Below are 24,453 nucleotides of genomic sequence, written 5' to 3'. Positions count from 1 at the left end.
ACTTGCTTGCCTCTTTGTCTCCCTCCACCACCCACATTTATTTAACAAATATACTTTGAGCAGTTAAAAGACATTACAGTTACCATAAAATAGTAATATATTATACCATGTTAAAGCACTTCATAATTTTACAGTAGGAAGTAAAAAAAATTTTAAAAAATCTTTTTATTGATTTCAGAGAGGAAGGGAGAGGGAGAGAGAGATAGAAACATCAGTGATGAGAGAGAATCGCTGATTGGCTGCCCCCCTCATGCCCCCTACTGAGGATCAAGCCCGCAACCTGGGTATGTGCCCCTGACTGGAATCAAACCTGGGACAACCCTTAAGTCCGCAGGCCGATGCTCTATCCACTGAGCCAAACCAGCCAAGAAATTCCAGTAGGAATTTTTTTTTCCCCAGTTATCACTAGTGCTACTATTACTTCTACTGATAACTATTAAAGGCTCACCATGTGCCAGGATTTGTACTAAATTCCTTGCATGTGTTGTCTTATTTACAGCAACCCCATGGGGTACTTTGTATTATATCTTTTTTGTGTCCTAGCCATCAGCAGTGGAGATGAGTGGTTTGAACCAGGCTTCCATCTCCAGAGCCTAAATTCTTAAGTATTACACCATTCTGCCTATCCTAACCTAAGAAAATAGAAATTCTGAGGCTTTATCATTATGTATTTGGAAAACTGTGTAACAAATACCATTTGCTTCCATTATATCTTTACATTTTTAATTTTCTTTCTTTCTGACTTTTGAAAGCACAGTTTACATTAGACTGAGTCCGTTAATATTTATGCACTTTAAAATTAAGTTTTAAAAAAGATCCTGATCTTATAAACTTTTATTTTCCCTAGAAATAATACAAATAAATTGTTTTTAAATTAAATATATTGGGGTGACATTTGTTAATAATAAGGTTATATAACTTTCAAGTGTATATTTCTGTAATATATGATGTATATATTGCATTGTGTGTCCATCACCCAAAGTCATATCTTCTTCTGTCACCATATATTTGACCCCCTTTACCTTTTACTACCACCTCCTATCCTGTGTTAACCACCATACTGTGTTGTCTGTGTCTATGAGGTTTTTGTTTGTTTGTATTCTTTGTTCATTTGTTACTTTCTGTTTTATATCCCACATATGAGTGAAATCATATGGTTTTTGTCTTTTTCTGACTGACTTATTTGGCTTACCATGATATTCTCGAAATCCATCTATGTTGTCATAAATGGAAGTATTTCATCTTTCTTATCAAAAAGTAGTATTTACATATATATGTATGTATCACTTTTTTTTTTTTTTAATCCTTACCCAGGATATGTTTCTATTGATTTTAGGAAGGGCGAGAGAGAGAACCATCAATGTGAGAGGGAAACATCGATCTGTTTCCTTCCATACACGCCCAACTGGGGATTGAACTTGCAACTTTGATATGTGTCCTGACCAGGAATCGAACCCACAACCTTTTTGGTATATGGAACAATGCTCCAACCAATTGAGCCATCCAGCCAGGGCCATACCACATTTTTTTGTTTTGTTTTTTGTTTTTGTTAATCCTCACCTGGGGATATTTTTTCATTGATTTTTTAGAGAGAGTGGAAGGGGGGGGGGGGTAGAAAGAGAGAGAGAGAGAGAAACATTGATGTGAGAAAGACACATCAATTGGTTGCCTCCTACACGTGCCCCAACTGGGCCAGAATCAAACTTGCGACCCTAGTACCTGCCCTTGACTGGGAATCAGACCCTTGATACTTCAGTGTGGAGCCAACACTCTAACCACTGAGAAACATGGGCCGAATCACATTTTTAATCCAATCACCCATCAAAGGACACTTAAGTTTGAACACGTAATTGTAATGATTCTTTTTAGGGCTCTTTTTATTATTTATGTTTTCCTACTATTTTGCTTTCTGTTATTACATTTTAAAGAAAGTGATGGGATTATGAAAAATTTCTTAAGTATTATTTCAATGGCAATAATATTTTATGGCTTTTCTAAATCAAAATATTTTGTGTAATTCTCAGTAATTGAACACTATTTAGGGTCTGAAAAAATGTTGTTTGATGTAGTAAACATTTTTTATATTTTTAATAACAGGTCATTGAAGATATATATGAAAAAGAGATTGTCAAATCAAGGTAGGAATGAGTTTAATTTTCATATATAGGGATTAGATGGGACTAACTTGGATCTTACCCTAACTTCTTAACTGAATGTGATCATAATTAGAATTTTCTTTTCTTTTTTTGATTTGATCATCAGGGAAATGGTGGCTAGAAAACTTTAATCTAGCTGCTTAAGAGTCATAAGGGTTTATTTTGTATTTGAAGGAATGTGAGGGAGAGTAAATATGAAAATTATTTATTTCAATTCAACTAGTACTAACTTCCTTATTTTCTGATTAATCTTTTAAACATTTATTTAAAAAATTTTAAAAGTAAAACGTACATAATAGTTAAATATAAAATAATAAAATATGTATTTTATATATATAATAAAATTTTTTGAGCAATATACAGAAGGGGGTAAATATAAATAAATGTTTGTTCCTATCCCTTAACCTTCAGTTTATTTATTTGTCAGTATATATGTTCCAGTCTACTTCCACTCCAGATTTTTTTTAAACAAGAAAAAATTTATATTCTATATACCATTCAGCATCATGCCAAAAAGAACCAACACCAAAAACAATGTATCTTGGGTATATTTCCATATCTGCACCTGTAAATTCCCAGTGTGTATTTTAAAAAGATAGTTGACTAAATTTGAAATAGAAGCATCTATGTTGTGAATGTCACAAACCTTATAAAATCTCAGATTTGTTATTTTTCATGTGTTGAGTTTTATGAAGTAAATTTTGCTAAATACTGTAAAGGCAGAATCATGGTAATGCAAAAATAAGAGACTAGTTATTTCGTTTCAATTGTTTGGTGAGCCTGCAGACATAGGCAGGACCAGAGACCATGCTAAAGAATTTTTGAGGAGTAAGGGGAAGCCAGTGAAGAGTTGTAAGCACAATGGTAATATTTTTAAAGGTGAATTTGGAGGGGATAAGAGGCAGGAAATTGGTTAGGGGAATATTATAGTAGTTGGGTTCAAGATAATGATGGCTTGGATTAGTGTGGAAACTTGTGCTTACAACTCCATTATCAAATTTGCTATCCATTATCAAATTTGGCAGGCTTGTCTTAACATATTTTTGTGTGATTTTACAGTATTAAAAATAATTGTTACTTCTTGCGTGCTTACTATCTGCCAGATTCTATTCTGAGCATCTCGCATATACAGTAGTAGCTTGTTTATCCTGACAATAACCCTATGATAGTCACATTATTCTCATTTTATGAGTGAGGAAAAGGAGGTACCAAGAGCTCAAGTAACCAGCCCAAGTCGTTTCCTAGTAGTTACAGGCAAAGCCAGGTTTTAAATTCTTGTCTCTGACTCTATTCAAACTCTGTTCTTTTTTTTTTTTTTTAAATATATTTTATTGATTTTTTACAGAGAGGAAGGGAGAGAGATAGAGAGTCAGAAACATTGATGAGAGAGAAACATCGATCAGCTGCCTCCTGCACATCTCCCACTGGGGATGTGCCCGCAACCCAGGTACATGCCCCTGACCGGAATCGAACCCAGGACCCTTCAGTCTACAAGCCAACGCTCTATCCACCGAGCCAAACCGGTTTTGGCCAAACTCTGTTCTTAAATAGGACAGGGTTCACTGCCCTTTAGGATGCTGAACCAGCACACTTTGCTATGATTATTAATCCTGTTAGGAGTTCATCCAAATGGTTTTTATACTGAAAAAAAAGGAAGTTGTAGAACAATTTACTTTGACAGTGTTTACATTTATTTTTATTTAAAATGTTTAAATCCCTTTACTATGAAATATAATAGGAAAGAGCATAAAAGAAATGTATAACTTTCTGAATTATTATAATTCATAATCACCACCACGGTAAAAATGAAAGAAAAATTGTCAGCATTCCAGAAGCCCTTGCATGCCCCTTTCCTTTACCATTTTAATACATAAATATGCAAAATGAACACTATAGTTCAGTTTTGCTTGTTTTTGAACTACAAGTAAATAGAATCACACAGTATGTAATCTTTTGTACCTGGCTTCTTTTGCACACAATTATTGTTTTTTACTTAACAATCATCTACTTAATAATATATCTGGAAGTAGGTAGACCAGAAGTCTGGCATGTCAGGGTCCTTCTCGGCCTTTCAACAATATATTTGTTGGCTTTCCCTGTGTGGTTGCAAGGGGGCTCCGCAGCTCCAGACCTCATGTTTTCACACAACCATAGCCCAAGAAAGGAAGCAGGGACAATTACAGCAGCAACAGAAGTTCCCTTTGCACACATCTCTTTTCCTAATCAAATTTAATGAGCCAGTTAACAATAGAGTTAATAGACCCAATTTATTGTACATAAATTACTCAACTTTAGGAAGATTTAATGAAATTCATGTTAAACTCTTGGAACAGACTCAGGCAGAAAACATGCTTTCAGTAAATGTTGGTAACAAAAAAACATAACCATCCCCAAATCCTTTAAATTACTTATATTTATTATTGTTACTTTTAGCTTTTCATTCTTTAAATGGCTTCTGACATGATGTCTAGTCCTAGACCCATTTTGTAAGATAGAAAATATATCTTACTAGAGGTCCGGTGCACGAAATTCGTGCACAGGGGCAGTGGGGGTGGGAGGTGGCCCTCAGCTTGGCCTGCACCCTCTCCAATCTGGGCCCTCTTGGGGGGATGGCTGACTGCCGGTTTAGGCCCGATCCCACAGGAGGCTGCAGTTATGTACAAAGTGGCACTTTGTGAGTTCTGTTGTCCAATCTGCAATTAAAGGGAAATGTCTGCAGCTGGAGATCTAGAGGGTGTCACATAAGTGGCTGTATCTCTCAGTGGACTGACTGGCTCTGGCAGCCAGTACGTTGGCAGTGTTCTGTCTTGGTGCTTTTACACAGTAAAAACCCTCTTCTCTCTCTCACTAAAGTTCTATGACATTGCTTACTTAGAGAAACTATTTAAGAGATCGGAAATTGGTGGAATAAGATTTTGACAGGGTAATGGTCTCTTAGGATATTATATATTCACTAGGGGCCCCATGTATGAATTCATGCACCATGAAAGGGCTGTGGGCCACGAGGCTACGGTGGGCACAGGGCGGGTCTTAGCACATCCTCTACGACCCGCCCGTCCCCTCCCGCCACAGCCGTCCCCTCTCTGCCAGCAGCAGGTGCGAGTGGTGGCTCTGGCGCCAGCTGTGGATGCGAGTTGGGCTGTCGCCAGCAGCGGGTGCAAGCAGCAGCTGCCAGCCCCGATTGCCCCTGAGGAGCAGGGGGAGGTGGAGAAGCTCTGAGGGGCAATGAAGGCCGGCAGCTGCTGCTCACAGCAGTGCTGGCGCCTGCAGCGGGTGCAAGCGGGGCTAGTGCTGGCAGCAGGTGTGAGCACCAGACTGGACCGCGGTGTGCGGGAGCAAAGAATTTTTAGTAACCACCACAGGCTTGACCCGATGACAGTGACTGGCGCCTCACCTTGGTCTGGGGCCCCCGCTCACCTGCTCCACCATCCCGCTGCGGCCTGCCCACCATGTTCTGAGCTCTGCTGCCTGCTGTTGTCGCCTGCCATGTTCTGTGCGCACCCCCTGGTGGTCAGTGCATGTCATAGTGACTGGTTGTTTGGTTGTTCCATCGTTCAGCCTATTTGCATGTTAGGGTTTTATATATATAGATAATTCATTTAATTTTTAAAGCCAGAGGCTATTTTCCAGTGGCAGAGTCCTGGTCTGGTTACTTTGTTTCTAATATACAAAATGATAAAACTAAATTAGTGGATCATTGGACCTACCTTTGGAGAAATACCCTGAATTACAGCATGGTTTATTCATATAAAATGAAATACTTGTATTAAAAAAATAATAAAGAGAGATATCTGATATTCCCTCCACAGTTTTGTAATATTTTAGGCTTAATGTTAAGACTACAAAGCATGTGAAAAGTCTGGTTCCCAGACATGGTGATATATGCATGTGTCTCTTGTTTCTATTTGAATATTAAATGAACGACTGTTGGTCATTTTTAAGAAATTGGAACATGCAAGCATTTAGCAATTTCAATCCAATATTATGAATATTAAAGAACATTTGTGTTTTGATTAGAATTATTTTGCTGTGAATCTCTGTTATATCCTGGTATGTCATGGTGTTGATTGTGTTTCTTACATGGGAACTTGTTACTGTTCTTTGGCAGTTTTTAAAAATAAACTACTCTGAAACAAAACACAAACCAAAAAATCTAAAAGCTAAATTAGCTTTTATCAATGCATATCTAATTATGATTATTGTGATATGTGAGTCAATCAAAACAAGATTCCAAAATACATCTACACTGATAAATCAGAAATGTGAAAATCCTCCTTTATGTATTACCTGAAAATGTTTATATTTCTTGTGGTACATGGTGTTTATATTTTCTATTTAAATATTTTTATTATTTATTTTTATAATTTTAGGTTTGCCATCAGAAAGATAATGCTCTTGGAATTTAGGTGAGTTAAAAGTCTTTACTTTGATGAAGTTAAATATGACAGTATGATTTAACATTTAGATAAATTTTTTATACATTTCTGTGAGTGGTTAAGAAAATAATTCTTAAATTTTTGAAGATTTGTATTGTGATTTGCTTATTTTGGAATATGTATATGAAATCCTTTGTTTTGAAAGATGATGCTACATTGTCATTATAACTAGTGTTTTGAATTGTTTCTCAATAATTAAGATAGTGTGTGCTGAGCAATTTCTGAACTCTTACTCGGTTCAACTAGTCATCAGCCTAAGTAAATTGGAGTTCATTCTGTAGCCATTTTTTTCCCCTTCCAAGCTAAGTTGCTATTACCAAGGCAGCCTTGTTCTGACCTAGCCACTTATAAATATTTCACACTAAAGAGAATGTACAGTTTTTAGATCATGAAGGTAAACTAGGTTATATTTCAACCAGGTATGGCCTGTAGGCTGGAATAAAAGCCAGAGTTGTTGTTTATGATAGTAATATTTACCATTTATTGAATACTTGTCTTGTACTAGATAGGCACAGTGTTAAATATTTTACATACAGAGCTCTCATAGCGACCCTGCAGGTTCAGTATTATACTGCACACTTAGTGGAGGAAGAGCCTGAGATCAGAGAGATGAAGTGATTTGTGGAAGATAATGCAGCCAAGTAATTGGCAGAGTTGGGTTGCCAGAACTCATTTTCCTATTCTCTACGCTACCCTGAGGTTTAGTCTGCATCGGAGGTCAGAGTCTCTCTTTTAACAACTGTTATTACTTCTACAACGCTGATTTAACCCTCACAAACAAATGGCAGGAAGTAGGTGTTCTTACCAGTTTTACAGAGAGAAATTAAAGTTTATAGTTATGAATTAACTAGTAAGTTGACTACCTACTATAGCCTAAGAAATGTGTTGTTATTGAATACTTGATCTCATTTAAGTATTCAATGCTTAATTGGACCTGCCTTTGGAGAGATACCCTGTAACTACAGCATAGTTATTCATATAAAATGAAATACTTCTATTAAAAAAATAATAAAGAGAGATATCTGACATTCCCTCCACAATTTTATAATATTTTAGACTTAATGTTAAGACTAGCAATCATACTGAGATTACTAAATAAACCCAATAAGATCTTCCTTATTTTATAGAGGAAAATAGTGAGGCTAGGAATTGTACCCATCTGGCCCTTAGGTTAATAATGCCCTTTCCATCATATCATCTTTCAAGAAGACAGGAAAAAAATCAAGAAGATGCTGGTATACAATTAGGATAAAACCAGAATTCTATGGTCCTGACAAATATCAGATACCAAAGCATTGCAGGAACCGAAGGAGAAAGCAACAGAACAAATCACAGGCACCAATGACAGTGAACGATTTTTAATAACTGAAAAACTGGTTACTTTTCAGGGACTTTTATATAATTTCTATGTGACAATGCAAATTATGAACAGAGTAACTGCAGAGCAGCAAAGAAAGAGTGAAGATCTTAAAATCTTCTCAATAAAAAGATTACTCAAAGAGGAAGAAGGAAAATAGATTGAATATAAAATTCTCAATTGTAATGATAGAGAAGATAATAGAGTAAGATTAGTAAACAGGAAAAAACCTATCAATCTAGAAAGAATTCTATAACCAGATAAACTGTCATGAAGTAAAGACATTTCAGACACATTAACAGACTATTGCTAACAGAAATTCTAATGGACATAATTCAGAAATAAAGAATTTAAATTTGTAAGAAAGGAATGAAATGATTCTTCATGCATTTTATTTATGAAAGAGCACTTTAGTTTCTAACTTGAAGTCTTGACCATTATTTTGAGTAAAATATTCCTTATCCAGCTTTCTAGGTTCTCACAAATTAAGCAAGAAGGATTGCTAAAGATAGATTCTTGGAAATACTAATATGAGCAGATCTTTGAAGCATAGAAGTAATAGAAAAATTATAGTGCATAGCAGAATCTAAAACACTTAATTGTCTGTGTGTGTGCACACGTGCACACGTGCACATGCAGGTGTAAGTGATTAAAACGTTACGCATGTGGAATAATTTAAAGTAGGAACAACAAATCCTGCTTTTTAAAAATTAGTGCTTTAGAGCAGCGGTCGCCAACCGGTGGTCCGTGAGGTCCGAAAGGTTGGCGACTGCTGCTTTAGAGTACAGCCCAGTACAGTAATTGATGCTTATAACTACCCTGAATAAGAAATGACTAAGTTATGTTTTGGAAATCAGAAACATGTAATGTGATTAAGAATACTTCACCACGGTCTTAAAATAAGAATTTTGGCATCTTGAGGGGAAAATGCCATTATCTTGAAAACTGACTTATGTTGAATACCTCGTAAATTAAATATTACAAAGACTCTTGATTGTTAAGTATCTTTCTTAGGAAGTCACTTGGTTCTGATAGGAGTCAATGTTAATTCTCAATTACACTTCTCTCTGAAACTGCCCATCATATCATTTTGTTTTAAAACTGACATTTGTCAGATATTTTTATTTATTACTCTACAAAGAGACTTAGGTAAAGGCAGACCTAATGTTCTCGTGGTGATAATTACATGTCAGTAATCTTTGATGTCTTCCTATTTGAAATATAAGACTCTTACTCTCCAAAGCTGCATTTGCTATACATAAGTTTGTAGTAAGTAGCAGTGACCTAGATTACAAGTAAATTGGTGAATGTTTCTCAGATTACAAATAGAAATTCAGAATATTCTCAGAAAGTTGTAAATAATATGCTTTTTAGGTGAATGACATATTACAAATGTCAGTAACTAAGGAAATATCCTATGCCTTTTCACTCTTCACAGCCAGTACCTTGAAAATTACCTTTGGATGAATTATTCTCCGGAAGTGTCCAGCAAGGCCTATTTAATGTCCATCTGTTGTATGGTGAATGAGAAGTTCAGAGAAAATGTCCCTGCATGGGAGGTAACAGATTTAAGTTACTTCATACTGTGTTCACTTAAAGCCATTGCAAAGTAGCAGAACTTTTTACCAGTACTAAATAATATTTTCAGAACAGAATTTTACCCAGTAATAAACTAAATGTTGAGAGAAAGAATAGATATATTAAAAAATAATGCTAGATTTCATTTGGTTTCAATACTTCCTTCAAACTAATTTACTATTAATTAAAAAATTATGAATGTGGAATTATTTTTCTGCTTTGTGCTTAAAAAAAAGAATGACATGGATTATAAAGACTTTTACATCAGATAAAGTGGAGTTTATATTAATTAGTGCAGATAGATAATGCTCAGTGAGCTAATATTTTGCAGTGCCTTGTTTCACAACTGTAGTTTCACGTGTATAAAATAGTGTTTCCAAAGTCAAGACAGATGTTTATATTGTAATTTCAGTTTTCTCTTTGTCTCTGATTTGGGATTCATTTTATTGTTTTGAATCTTCTAATAGACTGACATTTTCTCTTTGTGCTTAATATAAATAGAGGCTTGGTCAGTAGAGGTTCAAAATCTAGGTTTCTTTTGGCCACCCTAAAATGACTTTCTTCCCTTTCAGTCATTCTTTTTTAAATGAAAAAAAGGAATGGATACTTGTCATCTCTTTTGAGGGTTCATCTCCAAAGTGAAAAGGTTTTAGACTCTTTAAAATAAAAGCATGGTTTCTTTTGTCAAATATTCAAGAAGTGACTACCATCTATGGCAGATTAGAGCCCAAAGCAAAATATGGGCCTTGTGTCTTATTGAGAGATCTTAGGGATTTCTTGAAGTTGCTTCAGACTACCTTAGGAAAGAAGAGGAAATCTTTTGAGTGAGAGAATGACCGGATCAGTTTGCATATTATAAAGACCACTTGGTGGTTTGAAATAGAGAAATGGCAATGCAGATTAAGAGGTTACACAGAGATTTAGAAAGTAGAATACATTGGACTTGATAATCACTGTAGCATTAGAGGAGGGTAATATTTTCAATAACCTTCCAGGCTTGGTCAACTGAATAGAAAAGATAATACCATTTACAAAATAGGTAAAAGAGGATTGAGGAATACTTCGGAGGGCACAAAATTGTTGAATTGAGTTTTGGATTTATCAAGTTTAAATTGCCTTTGGAATTAAGATATCACTACAGAGGAATGTAAGATTAGAACTAAAGTGAGAAATCTGGACAGAAGATGTGTATTTGGAATCATTAGCATTTGGTAGTGTGGCATTTGTGGGGAGGGGTGGTAGAAGAAGTATGAGGCTAGAACTCTAGGTAACCACTGCCGCATAAGGGAAAAAGGGAAGAGGAGCCTGCAGCACATTGAACATGAGTTGAGGGTGGGTAAGAGTCCTTTGGACTTGACAGTGTAGCAGTTTCAGGGGGCTGCTGTGGGTGGAAGTTGTTTTAGAGAAGTGAATGAAAACAACTAGTGTGGACCGTACATTTGGAGCACTTGTCTATGAAAGGAGAGAAATGTGGCAGAAACTGAATAGAGAGGTAGATCAAAGAGAGAATTGAATATTTTTACATTATTCATACGTTTTAAAAAAACATTATTTACATGTTAAGAGTAAAGAGGGAATATAAAAAAGGAGAGGGTGTCCTTGAGATTAATTAAAGTGGGAGCACTATAATTTTTGCTGAAGATGCTGTTTCTTTTCTTTAAATCAGAAGATTTAAACCACTTCAGATCCTACTGAAACAATAAAGCCTAAGTAGTTACAGGCATAATCCACCAAAGAAAAGATAAAGAAATTAAAGCCATTATTGTATTAGCCAAAGATTTCTGCAACTCTCAATAGTCCAGAAACCTATACTATTTGACTTGCTACCTACCACCTATATATATAAAACCCTAAGCATGGTTGACCGTTTGACTGGTCGCTATGATGTGCACTGACCACCAGGGGGCAGACGCTCAACGCAGGAGCTGCCCCCTGGTGATCAGTGTGCTCCCACAGCAGGAGTACTGCTCAGCTGACCAATGGGTGCCAGACCCCGGGTTCAGCGGCAGCAGGCGCAGGGGGCTGGGATGAGCCGGAGTGGCACAGCACCCTGTCGGGCTTGGGTTCCTCTCTGGCCAACTGCAGCTTCGTGCACTACTACATCTCTCAAAACTGGCAGTCCGACATTCTCCAAGCGGTCCCAGATTGTGAGAGTGCACGAATCCATGCACTGGGCCTCTAGTCCTATCTAATAAAAGAGAAACATGGTAATTAGTGTATGACCGCTACCCTTCCCATTGGCTAATCAGGGTGATATGCAAATTAACTGCCAGCCAAGATGGCGGCCGGAAGCCAGGCAGCTTGAAACTAACATGAGGCTTGCTTGCTTCAGTGACGGAGGACTCCAACGTTCCCCGCCTGCCGCTGCCGGCCTCTGAGCTGCAACTCTAAGCAACTATGTTACAAATATAGAATCTAAACAAAACCCCAGAAACCTGCTTTAGTCGCCAGGCTTCAGCCAGCAGGATCGCAACATTGTTTCAAATACAGAAGGTAAACAAAGGCCAGAAACCTGCTTTCAGCAGCGGAGGCCTAAGAGCTGGAGCCTCAGAGCTAAAGCTGGCCCAGAATAAAAAAAAGAAAAAAGGAGCAGTTGGGAGCTTCAGTCACCCGCCAGCCTGAAAACAGCCCTCAGCCCCTCACCCAGACTGGCCAGGCACCCCAGTGGGGACCCCCAGCCTGAAGGGTGTGTGACCAGCTGCAAACAGCCATCATCCCCTCATCCAGGCTGGCCAGGCACCCCAGTGGGGACCCCCACCCTGATCCAGGACACCCTTCAGGGCAAACCAGCCGGACCCCACCCGTGCACCAGGCCTCTATATAGTAAAAGTGTAATATGCCTCCCAGCACCGGGATCAGCGTGACAGGGGGCAGCACCCAAACCCCCTGATCGCCCTGCAGCTCTGTGTGTGACAGGGGGCGGGGCCACAACCTCCCTATCCGCCCTGCTCTGTTCGTGACAGGAGAAGGCGCCCCAACCCCCTGATCAGCCCTGCTCTGTGCCTGATAGGGGGGAGCTCCCCAACCCCCTGATTGCCCTGCGGCTCTGTGTGTGACAGGCTGCGGTGCCCCAACCCCCTGATCGGCCCTGCTCTGTGTGTGACAGGGTGTGGCACCCCCCCTCCCCCACAGGACCTGCTCTGTGTGTGACGGGGTAGAGCCATAACCTCCCCATCGGCCCTGCCCTGAGTGTGACAGGGGGCAGTGCCCCAACTCCCCTATCGGCCCTACTCCGTGAGTGACAGGGTGGAGCTCCCCAACCCCCTGATCGGCCCTGCTCTGTGCGTGACGGGGGAGCTCCCCAACTCAGATTGTGAGAGGCCATTTTTTATTCTGGGCCAGCTTTAGCTCTGCGTGACAGGGTACGGAGCCCAACCCCCCTGATGGACTCTGTTCTGTGAGTGACAGGGGGCAGTGCCCCACCCCCAATTGGCCCTGCTCTGTGCGTGACGGGGTGGTGCCGCAACCTCCCCATCCACCCTGCCTTGAGTGTGACAGGGGGTGGTGCCCCAACCCCCCAATCAGCCCTACCCTGAGCATGACTGAGGGTGGCATCGCAACCTCCCGATCCGCCCTGCTCTGTGCATGACAGGGGCGGCGCCCCAACTCCCCAATCAGCCCTGCTCTGAGCCTGACCAGGGGCTGCACCTAGGGATTGGGCCTGCCCTCTGCCACCCGGGAGCAGGCCTAAGCCAGCAGGTCGTTATCTCCCGAGGTGTCCCAGACTGCGAGAGGGCACAGGCCGGGCTGAGGGATCCCCCCCCCCCCCCCGAGTGCACAAATTTTTGTGCACCGGGCCTCTAGTTAATTATAAGTAAGCAAATAATCTTTTGGTAATTATTTGTTTTTTTAAGTAGACTTCTAAAAAGTCTACCACTGCTTGTTTAAGGAAGAAAAAGAGCTGAGCAAGCTATTTCAAAATGAATTTTTATTTTTCTCTTCTCAGACTTTCAAGAAGAAGCCAGACCACTTCCCATTCTTCTTCAAGTGCATCTTGAAAGCAGCATTGGCTGAAACTGATGGTGAATTTTCACTCCATGAACAGACAGTCTTACTGCTTTTTCTTGATCACTGCTTCAATAGTTTGGTAATTTGACTTTACTTTCGGGGAACTTTCAAGTTTTTTTGTTCTTTTAAGTTGACTGTAGATGATCTTACCTCTGTAGCAACTCTTCATTCACAGCACCGGGCAATGAGGATAATGCTAACAGCTTAATTATTTCAGCCACTTCTTAAACCATTTTATAAGATGTTTCCTTTTTCATAGATTTGGACTTGCTCTCTCTTTTTTCTATTAGACTCTAAGAAAAATGATAATGAGAACTGAAATTCTCCAAGGTAGAGCAGCAGAGAGTCTGGTTAATAGGACTTTTGAGTGATGAGATCTGTGCTATAGCTACAGACAGAAGCACCTTCGTTACTCTCAGTCATACTTCACCGCAGGCTGGCAGGTCAGCAGGAGGCTCATTTTGAGTTGACTGAGTAGGGGCACTTGTGGATGATCTTTGAAAATCTCTTGGGTTGTATATGGTACATTTCTAACCCTTCATAAGATTATCTTGTAAAAAATTAAATATTTACAATAATAAATATTTTATTTGTGCTTCCCTCCTGTGGTTATCTGAATGTATATGCCTATTTATTTAAAGATAAGTGCTTCTGAATTGATGTGCACTTAGACCCCTGCAGGAGAATGCATGGGGTTGTTTCCTGTCCTGGAGACTGAATGTTGGTAGAGGGATGGTTATTACCTGTTACCATGTACTATCTCACATGGATCTTGTAAAGGCATAAAAAATAGATTTATAATGCCCCCTTTTAATGTCATTTTCACATCTTTAACATTTATTAAACCGAACAAAGCAAATATAAATAGATGTGATTCCTTATCAAAAACAGGACAGAAATGAGATTTAATTAGTATTAGTTTGGTTCTAGGTCTAATTAAAGCCAGCTTATTGAAATGTTCTATATTTTTTGAATGTATGGTCAGTTCTCATGATCTGAGGTAGTTATGCTCTTTAGAGTTTCTGTGAACAGCGAATTAGCTAAACCTGAGCCATTGCTCCTCAGGGGAAATATAGGTTTAGGTTCAGCAAGCCTCTCTGGTCACATTTTCATCAACCAGTCACTACATAACCTTGTTTTATATGTTTTGTTTCTGTTTAAACACACCTTATGTAATATATATTGTCGACTCATTAACGTTGAATTCATTGCAAATGGCTCATGACTTACATCTGAACAAATCTGATATAACTCACTTTCTCTGTAAGGCATGTCACAGCCTTCTTGAGCCTAGGAACAATAGACAACACTTCAACCATGTGGTTGAGGGCCACTTTAAATAGCAAAACCACGCTAAAAAGGCGCAAAAATGTGAAGAAGTAGCACTAAATAGACCAGGAAAAGGGACACTTGTTTATAGAAGAGCTGAAACAAGAAGGCAGAGCTAGAAATATGCATGTTGGATAACTCACATCTTCACTGCTCTGTGTTGTTTGTGAATGACTGAAAGTGTCAGGATGTTGCATTTGGGGTTACAAATACATTTTTGCAAGTAGATGAATTCACAAATACAGATTGTGCAAATAATGAGGATTAACTGTACCTTTTAAAACAAAATATTGAACTTCTTAATATTACAGTGTCATTAATTTAAAAATATTGGTCGCATCCCCCCCCCCAGAATTTAAAAAGGTGGTATGTTGCATATATGAAGACTTAGGTTAAAATGCTCATGCGTTTATAAACTTGTTTAATTTATGCTTTAAACAGGAAGTAGACTTGATACGAAGTCAAGTACAGCAGCTTATCTCCCTCCCAATGTGGATGGGCTTACAGCCTGTAAGTATCTAAATTCGAAATTTAGTTGTATATATGTTATAAGTACAGCATGTGGTTTTAGACTATGTAGCTTTAATATGAGTATAAAATGGTAGCTAAAAATCCCTTTTCCTGCTTTAAAAAAATGTATCTAATTTACCATTCATTAATTTTTATCATAGGTTTAGTTTTTCAGTTTTAAAGTTCTTATGTATAAACCAATGTATATTTTACCTAATTTTAGTACTATAAGGTGATATAAGATAGTATCTATTGAGCTCATATAGAAGGGCCTTAATTTAGCAAAATACAGTTATTCTTTTTCTTTTTTAGTATTTTTATCGACTTCAGAGAGTAAGGGAGAGGGAGAGAGAGATAGAAACATCAGTGTTGTGAGAGACATCAATCGGCTGCCTCCTGCACGTCCCACATGGGATCGAACCCAAAACCTGGGCATGTGCCCTTACCGGGAATCAAACCGTGACCTCCTGGCTCAACTACTGAGCCACACCAGCCAGGCTATGGTTATCTTAATGTATGTCTTTGGATGAGACTCAATATCGAATTGAATTTTTATTTTCCTTAATTGGAATATATACATACAGCTATAGGAGAAGTTCTAGATCATGTTTAATATCAATGACTTTTTTTTTTTTTAAATCAGATCCTTATTAGAAATATATACTGATATCAAAGTCAAATTAACAGACCTTAGGGAGTAAAGTTAAAACTCAAATTTCAGTGTAATACTTTATTCAGGATTCCATTTCCTGCATGGTGTTTTTGCAAACACTCGGATATGCAAGCTCGTTCTAGGTACCAGTTAATGGGGATGAAAACAGACACATATAAATAATTAATAGTAAGTGAAAAACTGCTAAGTGCCATAAGAAAAAATATGGTGATGTGGATATTACCTTTTTACTTATAATATCTGTTTATTTATAATATCTGTTTTATGTTTATTGCTGCAGACTCATTTTTCAAACTTTTTTAATCATCTTGCTTGTAAATGTTAATGCTCCTATTTTTCGAACTGAAATTAATTTTAGAAATAAGGGAATTTAAATGATTATTGAGCTTAAAATCTTGACTAGAAAGGCATTTTCTTTTGTCTTAGTTTTTTCTATTAACAAGTGTTAGAAATGAACAGTTTTTAAAAATATACTTATTCGTTTCTTAGTTTTCAGGTTTTGTCATATTGCTTTCAGGTTTTATCCCATTGCTCTCTGTTATATACATACATTAGAAAACTAATAGTTGATCTAATCTTTATTCTTGAAAATTTTGAGGTTACTGGTGATTTAATATCTCATAATTCTTTCAGGCACGCTTGGAATTAGAATTAAAAAAGACACCTAAGCTAAGAAAATTCTGGAACTTGATTAAAAAGAACGATGAAAAGATGAATCCAGAAGCAAGAGAACAGTATGTTTCCAAAGCTTCATTCTTGTTGGTTTATTATGCTGGGTTGTGGGTCTTAGATGATGTTGACTGGTTTGCTATTTCCTTACATATTAGTGAACCAGATAAATGATTAAGAAGTGTTTTTACCACATTTTCCTTCTTTCCCTTCTCTCTGCCTGAGGGATAAGCACAGTAAAACCTTGATATAACGGACTAATTTGGGCGAAGGGGTGTCTGTTAAAGCTGAAAGTCCATTATATAATAAATTAGGTTTTCCGAATGCATATGTGAAAAAATTGACAAATTAGTTTACCTGTTTTTACTTATTTAGACACATTTGTATAATTAAAATTCATTATGTATGGAAAGCTTAATTTCACAGAAAATTTTTCTATATGTATTACTGCAATTTTAAATTTATACTGAATAGGTCTGGTAAATGTGTGCACTCACCCGTCGCTGCGAGAAACAAATGCACACGGCTGGGGCGTGGCTTTGTGCAAGTAGGAACACGTGCTGGCACGCATTACAACTGCTGCAGAAAGTCATGCACTTAACAACAGAACCAATCACCAAGCACAATGCAGTGTGATCACATTCTAATCATTTGCTGAACATCGTTTACAAGTGGTGACTCTTGGATTTAAATATGTAGACTATAGTTGTAAATATATAATATTTATTTATGTTGGCAAAATTACTACAGTCTTTTTTCCAACATATGGCCTATTCAGTAGAATTTGTTGAAAAGAACTGAATAAATAACAAAAAAAAATATAACCTGTTAATTTAATTATAAGCAAATCTTGGTTAAAAGCAATTTCAAATTAACAGGGTGTTAAATTTCACATATGACATACTGACTGGAAATGTTGTCTGTTAAATCCAAAGTCCGTTAAATTGAGGTCTGCAAAAATGAGGGTTTACTGTACACCAGTGGTCTTCTCCCTGCCTCTTATCCATAGTCTGTCTGTCCTGGATGGTTTGCAGTTTTCTCCACAGTCTTCAGGCCGTCAATCCAAGTTTTCTTTCTTTTTCTTACTCCCTCACTCTTAGCATTGGCATAGGACAGTGATGGCGAACCTTTTGAGCTCAGCGTGTCAGCATTTTGAAAAACCCTAACTTAACTCTGGTGCCGTGTCACATATAGAAATTTTTTGATATTTGCAACCATAGTAAAACAAAGACTTATATTTTTGATATTTATTTTATATATTTAAATGCCATTTAACAAAGAAAAATCAACCAAAAAAATGAGTTCGCGTGTCACCTCTGACATGCGTGTCATAGGTTCACCATCACTGGCATAGGAGATAAGCAGAGAACATAATGGAAAGTAATTCCTGCCCTTGTGGAGCTTACAGTCTAGTTGGGGAAGACAGCCATAAACAGATGAATTACTATATATAGTATATTAGATGGTGATACATGCTAAGGAGAAAAACAAATCAAGTATAAGAATTAAAGAAGCAGGTGAGGGTTGTGGGTTATTTTAATAGTAATTATTATCCATTGGATAAAAGTCTGGTAACAAGTATTCATCGACAAGAGTTCTGTTAGTAGGACACAGAGAAAGGATCTCCGCATACTCTGAAGAGTTTATTTCTCTATCTTTTTGAGGCTAACTGGTCTAATTGTGCTCTTGCCTTGTTTACTACATGATTGTCCTAGCAGTAATCCTTTTTCTTTCTCCACCTTTAATTGCTTTTTTTCATTCCTTTTGGACTAATTACATGATGTCTTTGTATCATTTGAGTACTTTTTTTTAAAAAAACCCTCTGTTTCTATTACCTCAATATGATTTACCCTTAAATCTCTCTGGCCCTGACTTCCACATTTTCCTATCTTTGTATAACTGTTTGCTGTATACTTCTGTTTGGATGCATTACCATGAACTCCAATTTGGCTTAAGCAAACAAAACTAATTGCTTTTTCCTCCCAAACTTACCTTTCTGCCCTGTTCCTCTGAATTCTTTCAGCCATTTGGGCGTGGAACCCTCTAATTCTACTAGCTATTTAAATTAGTAAGGAGTAGAAATTGTTTTTAAACTTACATTTAATTTTTAGACATTGTAATACTCTACTATATTTAATAGTAAAGCATATTAAAGAATAACATTGCTCATCTTATTTTAACTACATACCTTAAATAGATTTTTTATGTTAAGGACAGACTATAAATTAAATTTTGGAAAGTCCTTTCTTGTTCTGACCTTTGAGTCACAAGTGAAAGCTTTTACCTGAAGAAGAAAAAGGTGCTTTTTTCGTTGCTTATTAGGCCAGGGATGAGGCTCTTCATGTATTGCTGTCTTTACATACAGAGAGGAAGCTTTGTGTTCAGTTTATGGTCCTAATTTCAGAGAGAGATGGAACATTTGAACAGCATAAGAAAGACTTGTTCAGTATCACTTACTTTTGAAATAATTGCTTTTCAAAATGATTGGTCGTTCTGAATGTGATTTTAGAGCCTATCAAGAAAGAAGATTTCTTTCACAGCTCATCCAGAAGTTTATCTCCGTGCTGAAGTCAGTCCCACTTTCCGGTAACTGTCTTCTTTTACTTGGCTTATTGGTGAAGTTATTTAGATGCCCATATAGGATTTACTAATCTTTACTCTAAAAACTGCTCTTAGAGTGATTTTATTTTATTCTTTTGTTAATCCTCACCCGAGGATATTTTTCCATTGATTTTTCTAATGAGAGTGGAAGGGATAGGAAGAGAGAAAGAGAGAGAGCATCAGTTGGTTGCCTCCCCATGAGCTCTGACCCCATGAGGACTGGGGATCAAGCTTGCAACTGAGGTACATGCCCTTGACTGGAATTGAACCCAGGACCCTTCAGTCTGCAGGCCGACACTCTATTAAGCCAAACTGGGTAGGGTAGAATGATTTTAAATGAAAATGATGAAGTGTATGTCCTCCCCTTTTCAAGTATATTACCAGTCAGTGTTGTGATTGCTATGAAAAAATCACGTATATTAAAGGCATCAGCATGGTTATTGAAATGTTCATTTATTTAGCAAATTTTTTTTAGCTTGCTTACAAGACCCTGGTCCTGAACAAGGAGCTAGGACAAAGTGGTAAACAAGTTAGTCACAGACCCTATCCACATGGTATTTACAGTATGGTGCTGAATAGTGTTTTTAAGTGACATCAAACACTGTTTGGGGAGAAAGAGGATTTTCTTTGAGGTATGAGGTACAAGACAAAATAGGAAGGATTTCCCTCCATTGTGGTCCCCTCTTATTGATGAAACATGTAAGTATATACTATGTGGAGTATACACTTTAAAATATATAATGATCATTGTCCTGGCCGGGTGGCTCAGCTGATTAGAGCGTCATCCCATATGCCAAAAGGTTGCAGGTTCAATTCCTGGTCACAGCACATGCCTAGGTTGCAGGTTTGATCCCCGGCCAGGGTGCATACAAGAAGCAGCTGATGGATGTTTCTCACATCGATGTTTCTGTCTCTCTCTCCCTCCCTCTCAAAAAAATCAATAAGCATATCCTTGGATAAGGATTTTAAAAAATGTTTACAATATATCATGATTATATTGTATATAGATGTGTGTGTGTGTGTGTGTGTGTGTGTGTGTGAGAGAGAGAGAGAGAGAGAGAGAGAGAGAGAGAGAGAGAGAGATATGCTTGCAGGCCAGTGAGAGAGAGAGAGAGAGAGAGAGAGAGAGAGAGAGAGAGAGAGAGATATGCTTGCAGGCCAGTTACATTTTGAGAGAGAGAGAGAGAGAGAGAGAGAGAGAGAGAGAGAGAGAGAGAGAGATGCTTACATGCCAAGCAGGCCAGTTACATTTTGCTGGGTTTATAAGATCTTTATAAACGTTTAGTGAATGCAAATAGAATATTCTTTACTTAATAAAGGTGGATATATGCTATGCATGATATGTCATTGGTTAATAATATTCTATTTCCTAACTGGAATGCAATATAAGAACAGCTCTATAGATATATCATAGTGCTATTTTTGCATTGGAGATTGTAGCTTTGTTTAAACTGAAAATACAACAGAATTACTTATAAATTCTGACCCTCCAAATAATATTTTACAACTGAAAATCATACCTATAATTCAGCGAGGAATAGTACTAATGCTGTAAACAGTTGATATTACTATCAGTATCAGTATTAAAGAAGAAATTGTCATGCTTATAATTTGAGTCACTTAATATTAGTAAATTCAAATCTTTCAGTTAAGCTGCTTACAATTACAAAATGACTTAGATTTGGTTTCCTTGCAGCAATTAGTAGATAATGAGTGCTTAGAGTTACTAATATCTGTAATAATTAGCTCATAAAAATTTTTGTTTCTAGCTATGGAATGTTTATCTGTGGTCATTTAGAAAGGTTTAATAATCAGGTACCAACAACATAGGGCCTGCAGTAAGTTTAACCGTTAAACCACTCACTGTTGACATTGCTATATACCAGTATTGCCAGAGAACAAAATTTCTTAGGTTGATCTTGAGCTTCAGTCACAATTTACTAACTTGCTGCAAAGGAACAAACAGGATGTTGAAAACAGTGTGAGTTGGATCAGAGATGGTTTAAAGATGGATTATATAGTTAGGAAACAGAAACTACTTTTAAAAAGAATAAGAATTGTAGTTTCATTTTACAGGGTCATTAAAAACAACATGTCCTTATCAGTTGTTGCAAAGGAACTCTGTGTAAGATGAGCTAAGATGCCAGAACTGCTGTCAGAAGGAAAGAAAAAACCATAATGCATGTAAGAAGCAAGTGACAGGATATATTGATGCCTGAAATTGAAATAACAAGGTGTCAGCTCTAAACAATATGCCCAATAGGGCCAACTAATTTAAAAATACGCAGCTTTACCCGCCAGGGCTCAGAAGCTGAGTGCCAGGCATCATCCCATTCAAACTTTAAATAAGCCATTGCCAGTAATTTTCTCAAGGAATAAATAAAAATACAGAGTACAGAGTTTGCTCACATTTTCAATATTAGGCAAAAATATTTTCCTATGTCAGTAACAAGAACAAAAGATAGCAGCAGAGAACTGGTTTGAATGGATTTAATTTAAGTTTCTCCTTTAAATTCTTTAGTTTGCACAGCTGTATGACCTAGACTATGTTACAGAAAACCTGGATTCCACTTCTAAGCAGCCATTACTTTGTTCTACATTTTATCAAGTCAGTTTCTCTTGTCCTCTGTTTCTCACCTAGAAAGTGGAGAGCTGACATAGATGCTCTGTAAGGTCTTGTCCAGCTATAAAATTCTATGGTTATGTAATTTTAGGGTCTGGATTATGGACATGGAAAAGTTCCAGTTAACATTTCCATATATTAGTCACAAACGTATTCACATTTCTTTTGTCATATAATGCCTTCTATTTTCCTGTATACTACACATAAATCCTATATAATAAAAGCCTAATATGCTAAGTGTCCTGTCATCTGGTCAGACGTTCAATCAAAGTATAATATGCTAATGATTTGCTAAGGCCGCTCAACCGCTTGCTATGATGTGCACTGACCACCAGGGGGCAGACAGTTGACCAGTCATTATGACGTGCACTAACCACCAAGGGGAAGACGTTCCAACCAGTAGGTGAGCTTGCTGCTGGGGTCCAGCGGTTCGGGACTGAGCGAGACAGGCAGACACGCCCTGGAGCCCTCCCGCTGTCCTCCCTGGCTGGCCAACCTCCCGCGTCCTTCCCTGGCCCTGATTGTGCACTGGTGGGGTTCCTCGGCCTGGCCTGCACCCTCTTGCAAGCTGGGACCCCTTGGCAGATGTCTGGAGAGCTGGTTTTGGCCTGATCCTGCTGTCAAGGCTGATAGACCCCACTGGTGCAACAAATTCACACACCAGGCCTCTAGTTTAATAATAAATGGTTAATATGCAAATTGACCAAATGGCGGAACGACCAGTTGCTATGACGTGCACTGACCATCGGGGGGCAGATGCTCAATGCAGGAGCTGCCCCCTGGTGGTCATTGTGCTTCCACAGGGGGAGTGCTGCTCAGTAAGAAGCCGGGCTCACCTCTGGCAAGCGCAGTGGCAGGAGCCTCCCCCGCCTTTGCGGCAGCACTAAGGATGTCTGACTGCCTGGCTTAGGCCCACTCCCTGCAGGGAGCAAGCCGTCAGTCAGACATCCCCTGAGGGCTCCCAGACTGCGAGAGGGCGCAGGCCGGGCTGAGGGACGCGCCCCCTTCCCCCCATTACATGAATTTCGTGCACCGGGCCTCTATTAAATTTAATAAATGGATTAGTATAAGCATTTGTAGGGTACCTTCTACAGGTCTAGTGCTGTGTTAGTTACTGCTGGGAGTCCTTAGACTGAGCAGCAATAGAGACCCTGAAATTATCTCCCTTTTAATTGAAACAATCTTGCCAGGATGGTTTTAGCTAGTAAAATGGTAGACCATTTTCTGGCATTCGGAAAAACCTTGTACTCTGAAAATATGCATGTCACAAGACTAATTATTTACAACAAAAATGTGTTTTTTACAGTAGTGCATTATGCTCATGGATAGTATAAAATAAGTGATTTAAAAACATTTTATTGCTCTGTGTCATTGACATGTTAATGTCAAAAGAAATACATGTACAGTGGAAAAAAGTCCTAAAAATTATCCCTTTAATTGGTTTGGTGTGTATCTTTCCCACCCATTTTCTATGTATTCTATAGTATATTTGTATGCATACATGTGCACATATATGCATGTGTTTATGCACATGAAAGGAGTTCTAGAAAATTAGCATGTGAAGACAACAAGGAAAGTGGGGCGAGACTTATATAAAACTGCCTTTCTAGTTTTTATATATCAGGTTTTTTCAAAATCTAATCATTCACAAATTTTTAAAAATTAACACTTTAAAATTTTTTTGCAAATCTTATTTTTATAATGTGTTTCTGATCCAAGCTAGGTTTTTCGTTTTCTTATATTTGTAGAGCTAAACATAAGGGTGGGGCCAGCCTTCTTTTGAAATCTATGTGAGGTCCTTACTCTGATCATAGTCCAATCCTGATGAATAAGAGACAAGTGGCCTTGTTTAAATCGCTGCCAATTTTAGGATTTAGTAACACAGAATAACCTAAGCAAGAAAATTCTAACATGCTTTCTTCATTATATCTAGAACCTGTCACTATGGACAAAGTTCATTACTGTGAAAGATTCATTGAACTTATGATTGATCTAGAGGTAAGAAGTGTGCAGTGACTTTTCTATCGTGTAACAATCATTAAGGCGGCTAAGATTATGCATATGACACTATATGTGAAATATTTTTTATCACCTCAAACTGGCCTTAGTTTAATGTGCCTATTTCAGAGTGTCTCAGAGAAGAAAGTCAAAGTAGTTGACCCTTGAAGTTTTCAGATGGCTGCTGCTTGTAGAAAAAACATTATTCAATATAGTTGTTAACTATGAGCTCAGCAATGGCAGTTTATTTTCTGTCACATTTTAATACCTCTTCACAGAGTTCGCAATAGTGGCTGAAATCATGGGTTTGTGGCCATCTCTTTAATAATCTCACTTTTAAAAATTTGCCTAATATTGTTGATGAAGAATGATACAGCTGCTATTGTCAATTTTTCTCATTAAGATTCTTAGAAAAGAAAATTTCATACTATTAGGTTAAGGATTTTGATGAAAAACTCAGATACAGAGTTGGTGTCCTTCAGATTGAATTTATTTCCTTTCCATCTTTAGTGAAG

The 24,453-nt window shown here is 37.9% G+C and overlaps 1 protein-coding gene across 3 annotated transcripts in view; it reads left to right on the top strand.

Annotated features, from left to right (window-relative positions):
• The window catches only part of AQR (aquarius intron-binding spliceosomal factor), a 96,750-nt gene that overhangs the window by 6,537 nt on the left and 65,760 nt on the right, over positions 1-24,453 (top strand). For 2 of the 3 annotated variants that reach the window (XM_036296574.1, XM_036296568.1), the window contains 8 exons: positions 2,098-2,138; positions 6,527-6,562; positions 9,388-9,508; positions 13,474-13,614; positions 15,306-15,374; positions 16,681-16,781; positions 19,226-19,302; positions 23,874-23,938. In XM_036296574.1, coding sequence (XP_036152467.1) covers positions 2,098-2,138; positions 6,527-6,562; positions 9,388-9,508; positions 13,474-13,614; positions 15,306-15,374; positions 16,681-16,781; positions 19,226-19,302; positions 23,874-23,938 — 651 coding nt within the window. The remainder of the gene's footprint in view (positions 1-2,097; positions 2,139-6,526; positions 6,563-9,387; positions 9,509-13,473; positions 13,615-15,305; positions 15,375-16,680; positions 16,782-19,225; positions 19,303-23,873; positions 23,939-24,453) is intronic. The other variant, XM_036296579.1, reaches the window with a different exon arrangement.

Source organism: Myotis myotis, unplaced genomic scaffold, assembly GCF_014108235.1.
Source record: "Myotis myotis isolate mMyoMyo1 unplaced genomic scaffold, mMyoMyo1.p scaffold_m19_p_1, whole genome shotgun sequence".
NCBI classification, from domain to species: Eukaryota; Metazoa; Chordata; class Mammalia; order Chiroptera; family Vespertilionidae; genus Myotis; species Myotis myotis.
Note: the sequence above shows the minus strand (reverse complement) of the source record. Positions and strands in the feature narration are given on the sequence as shown.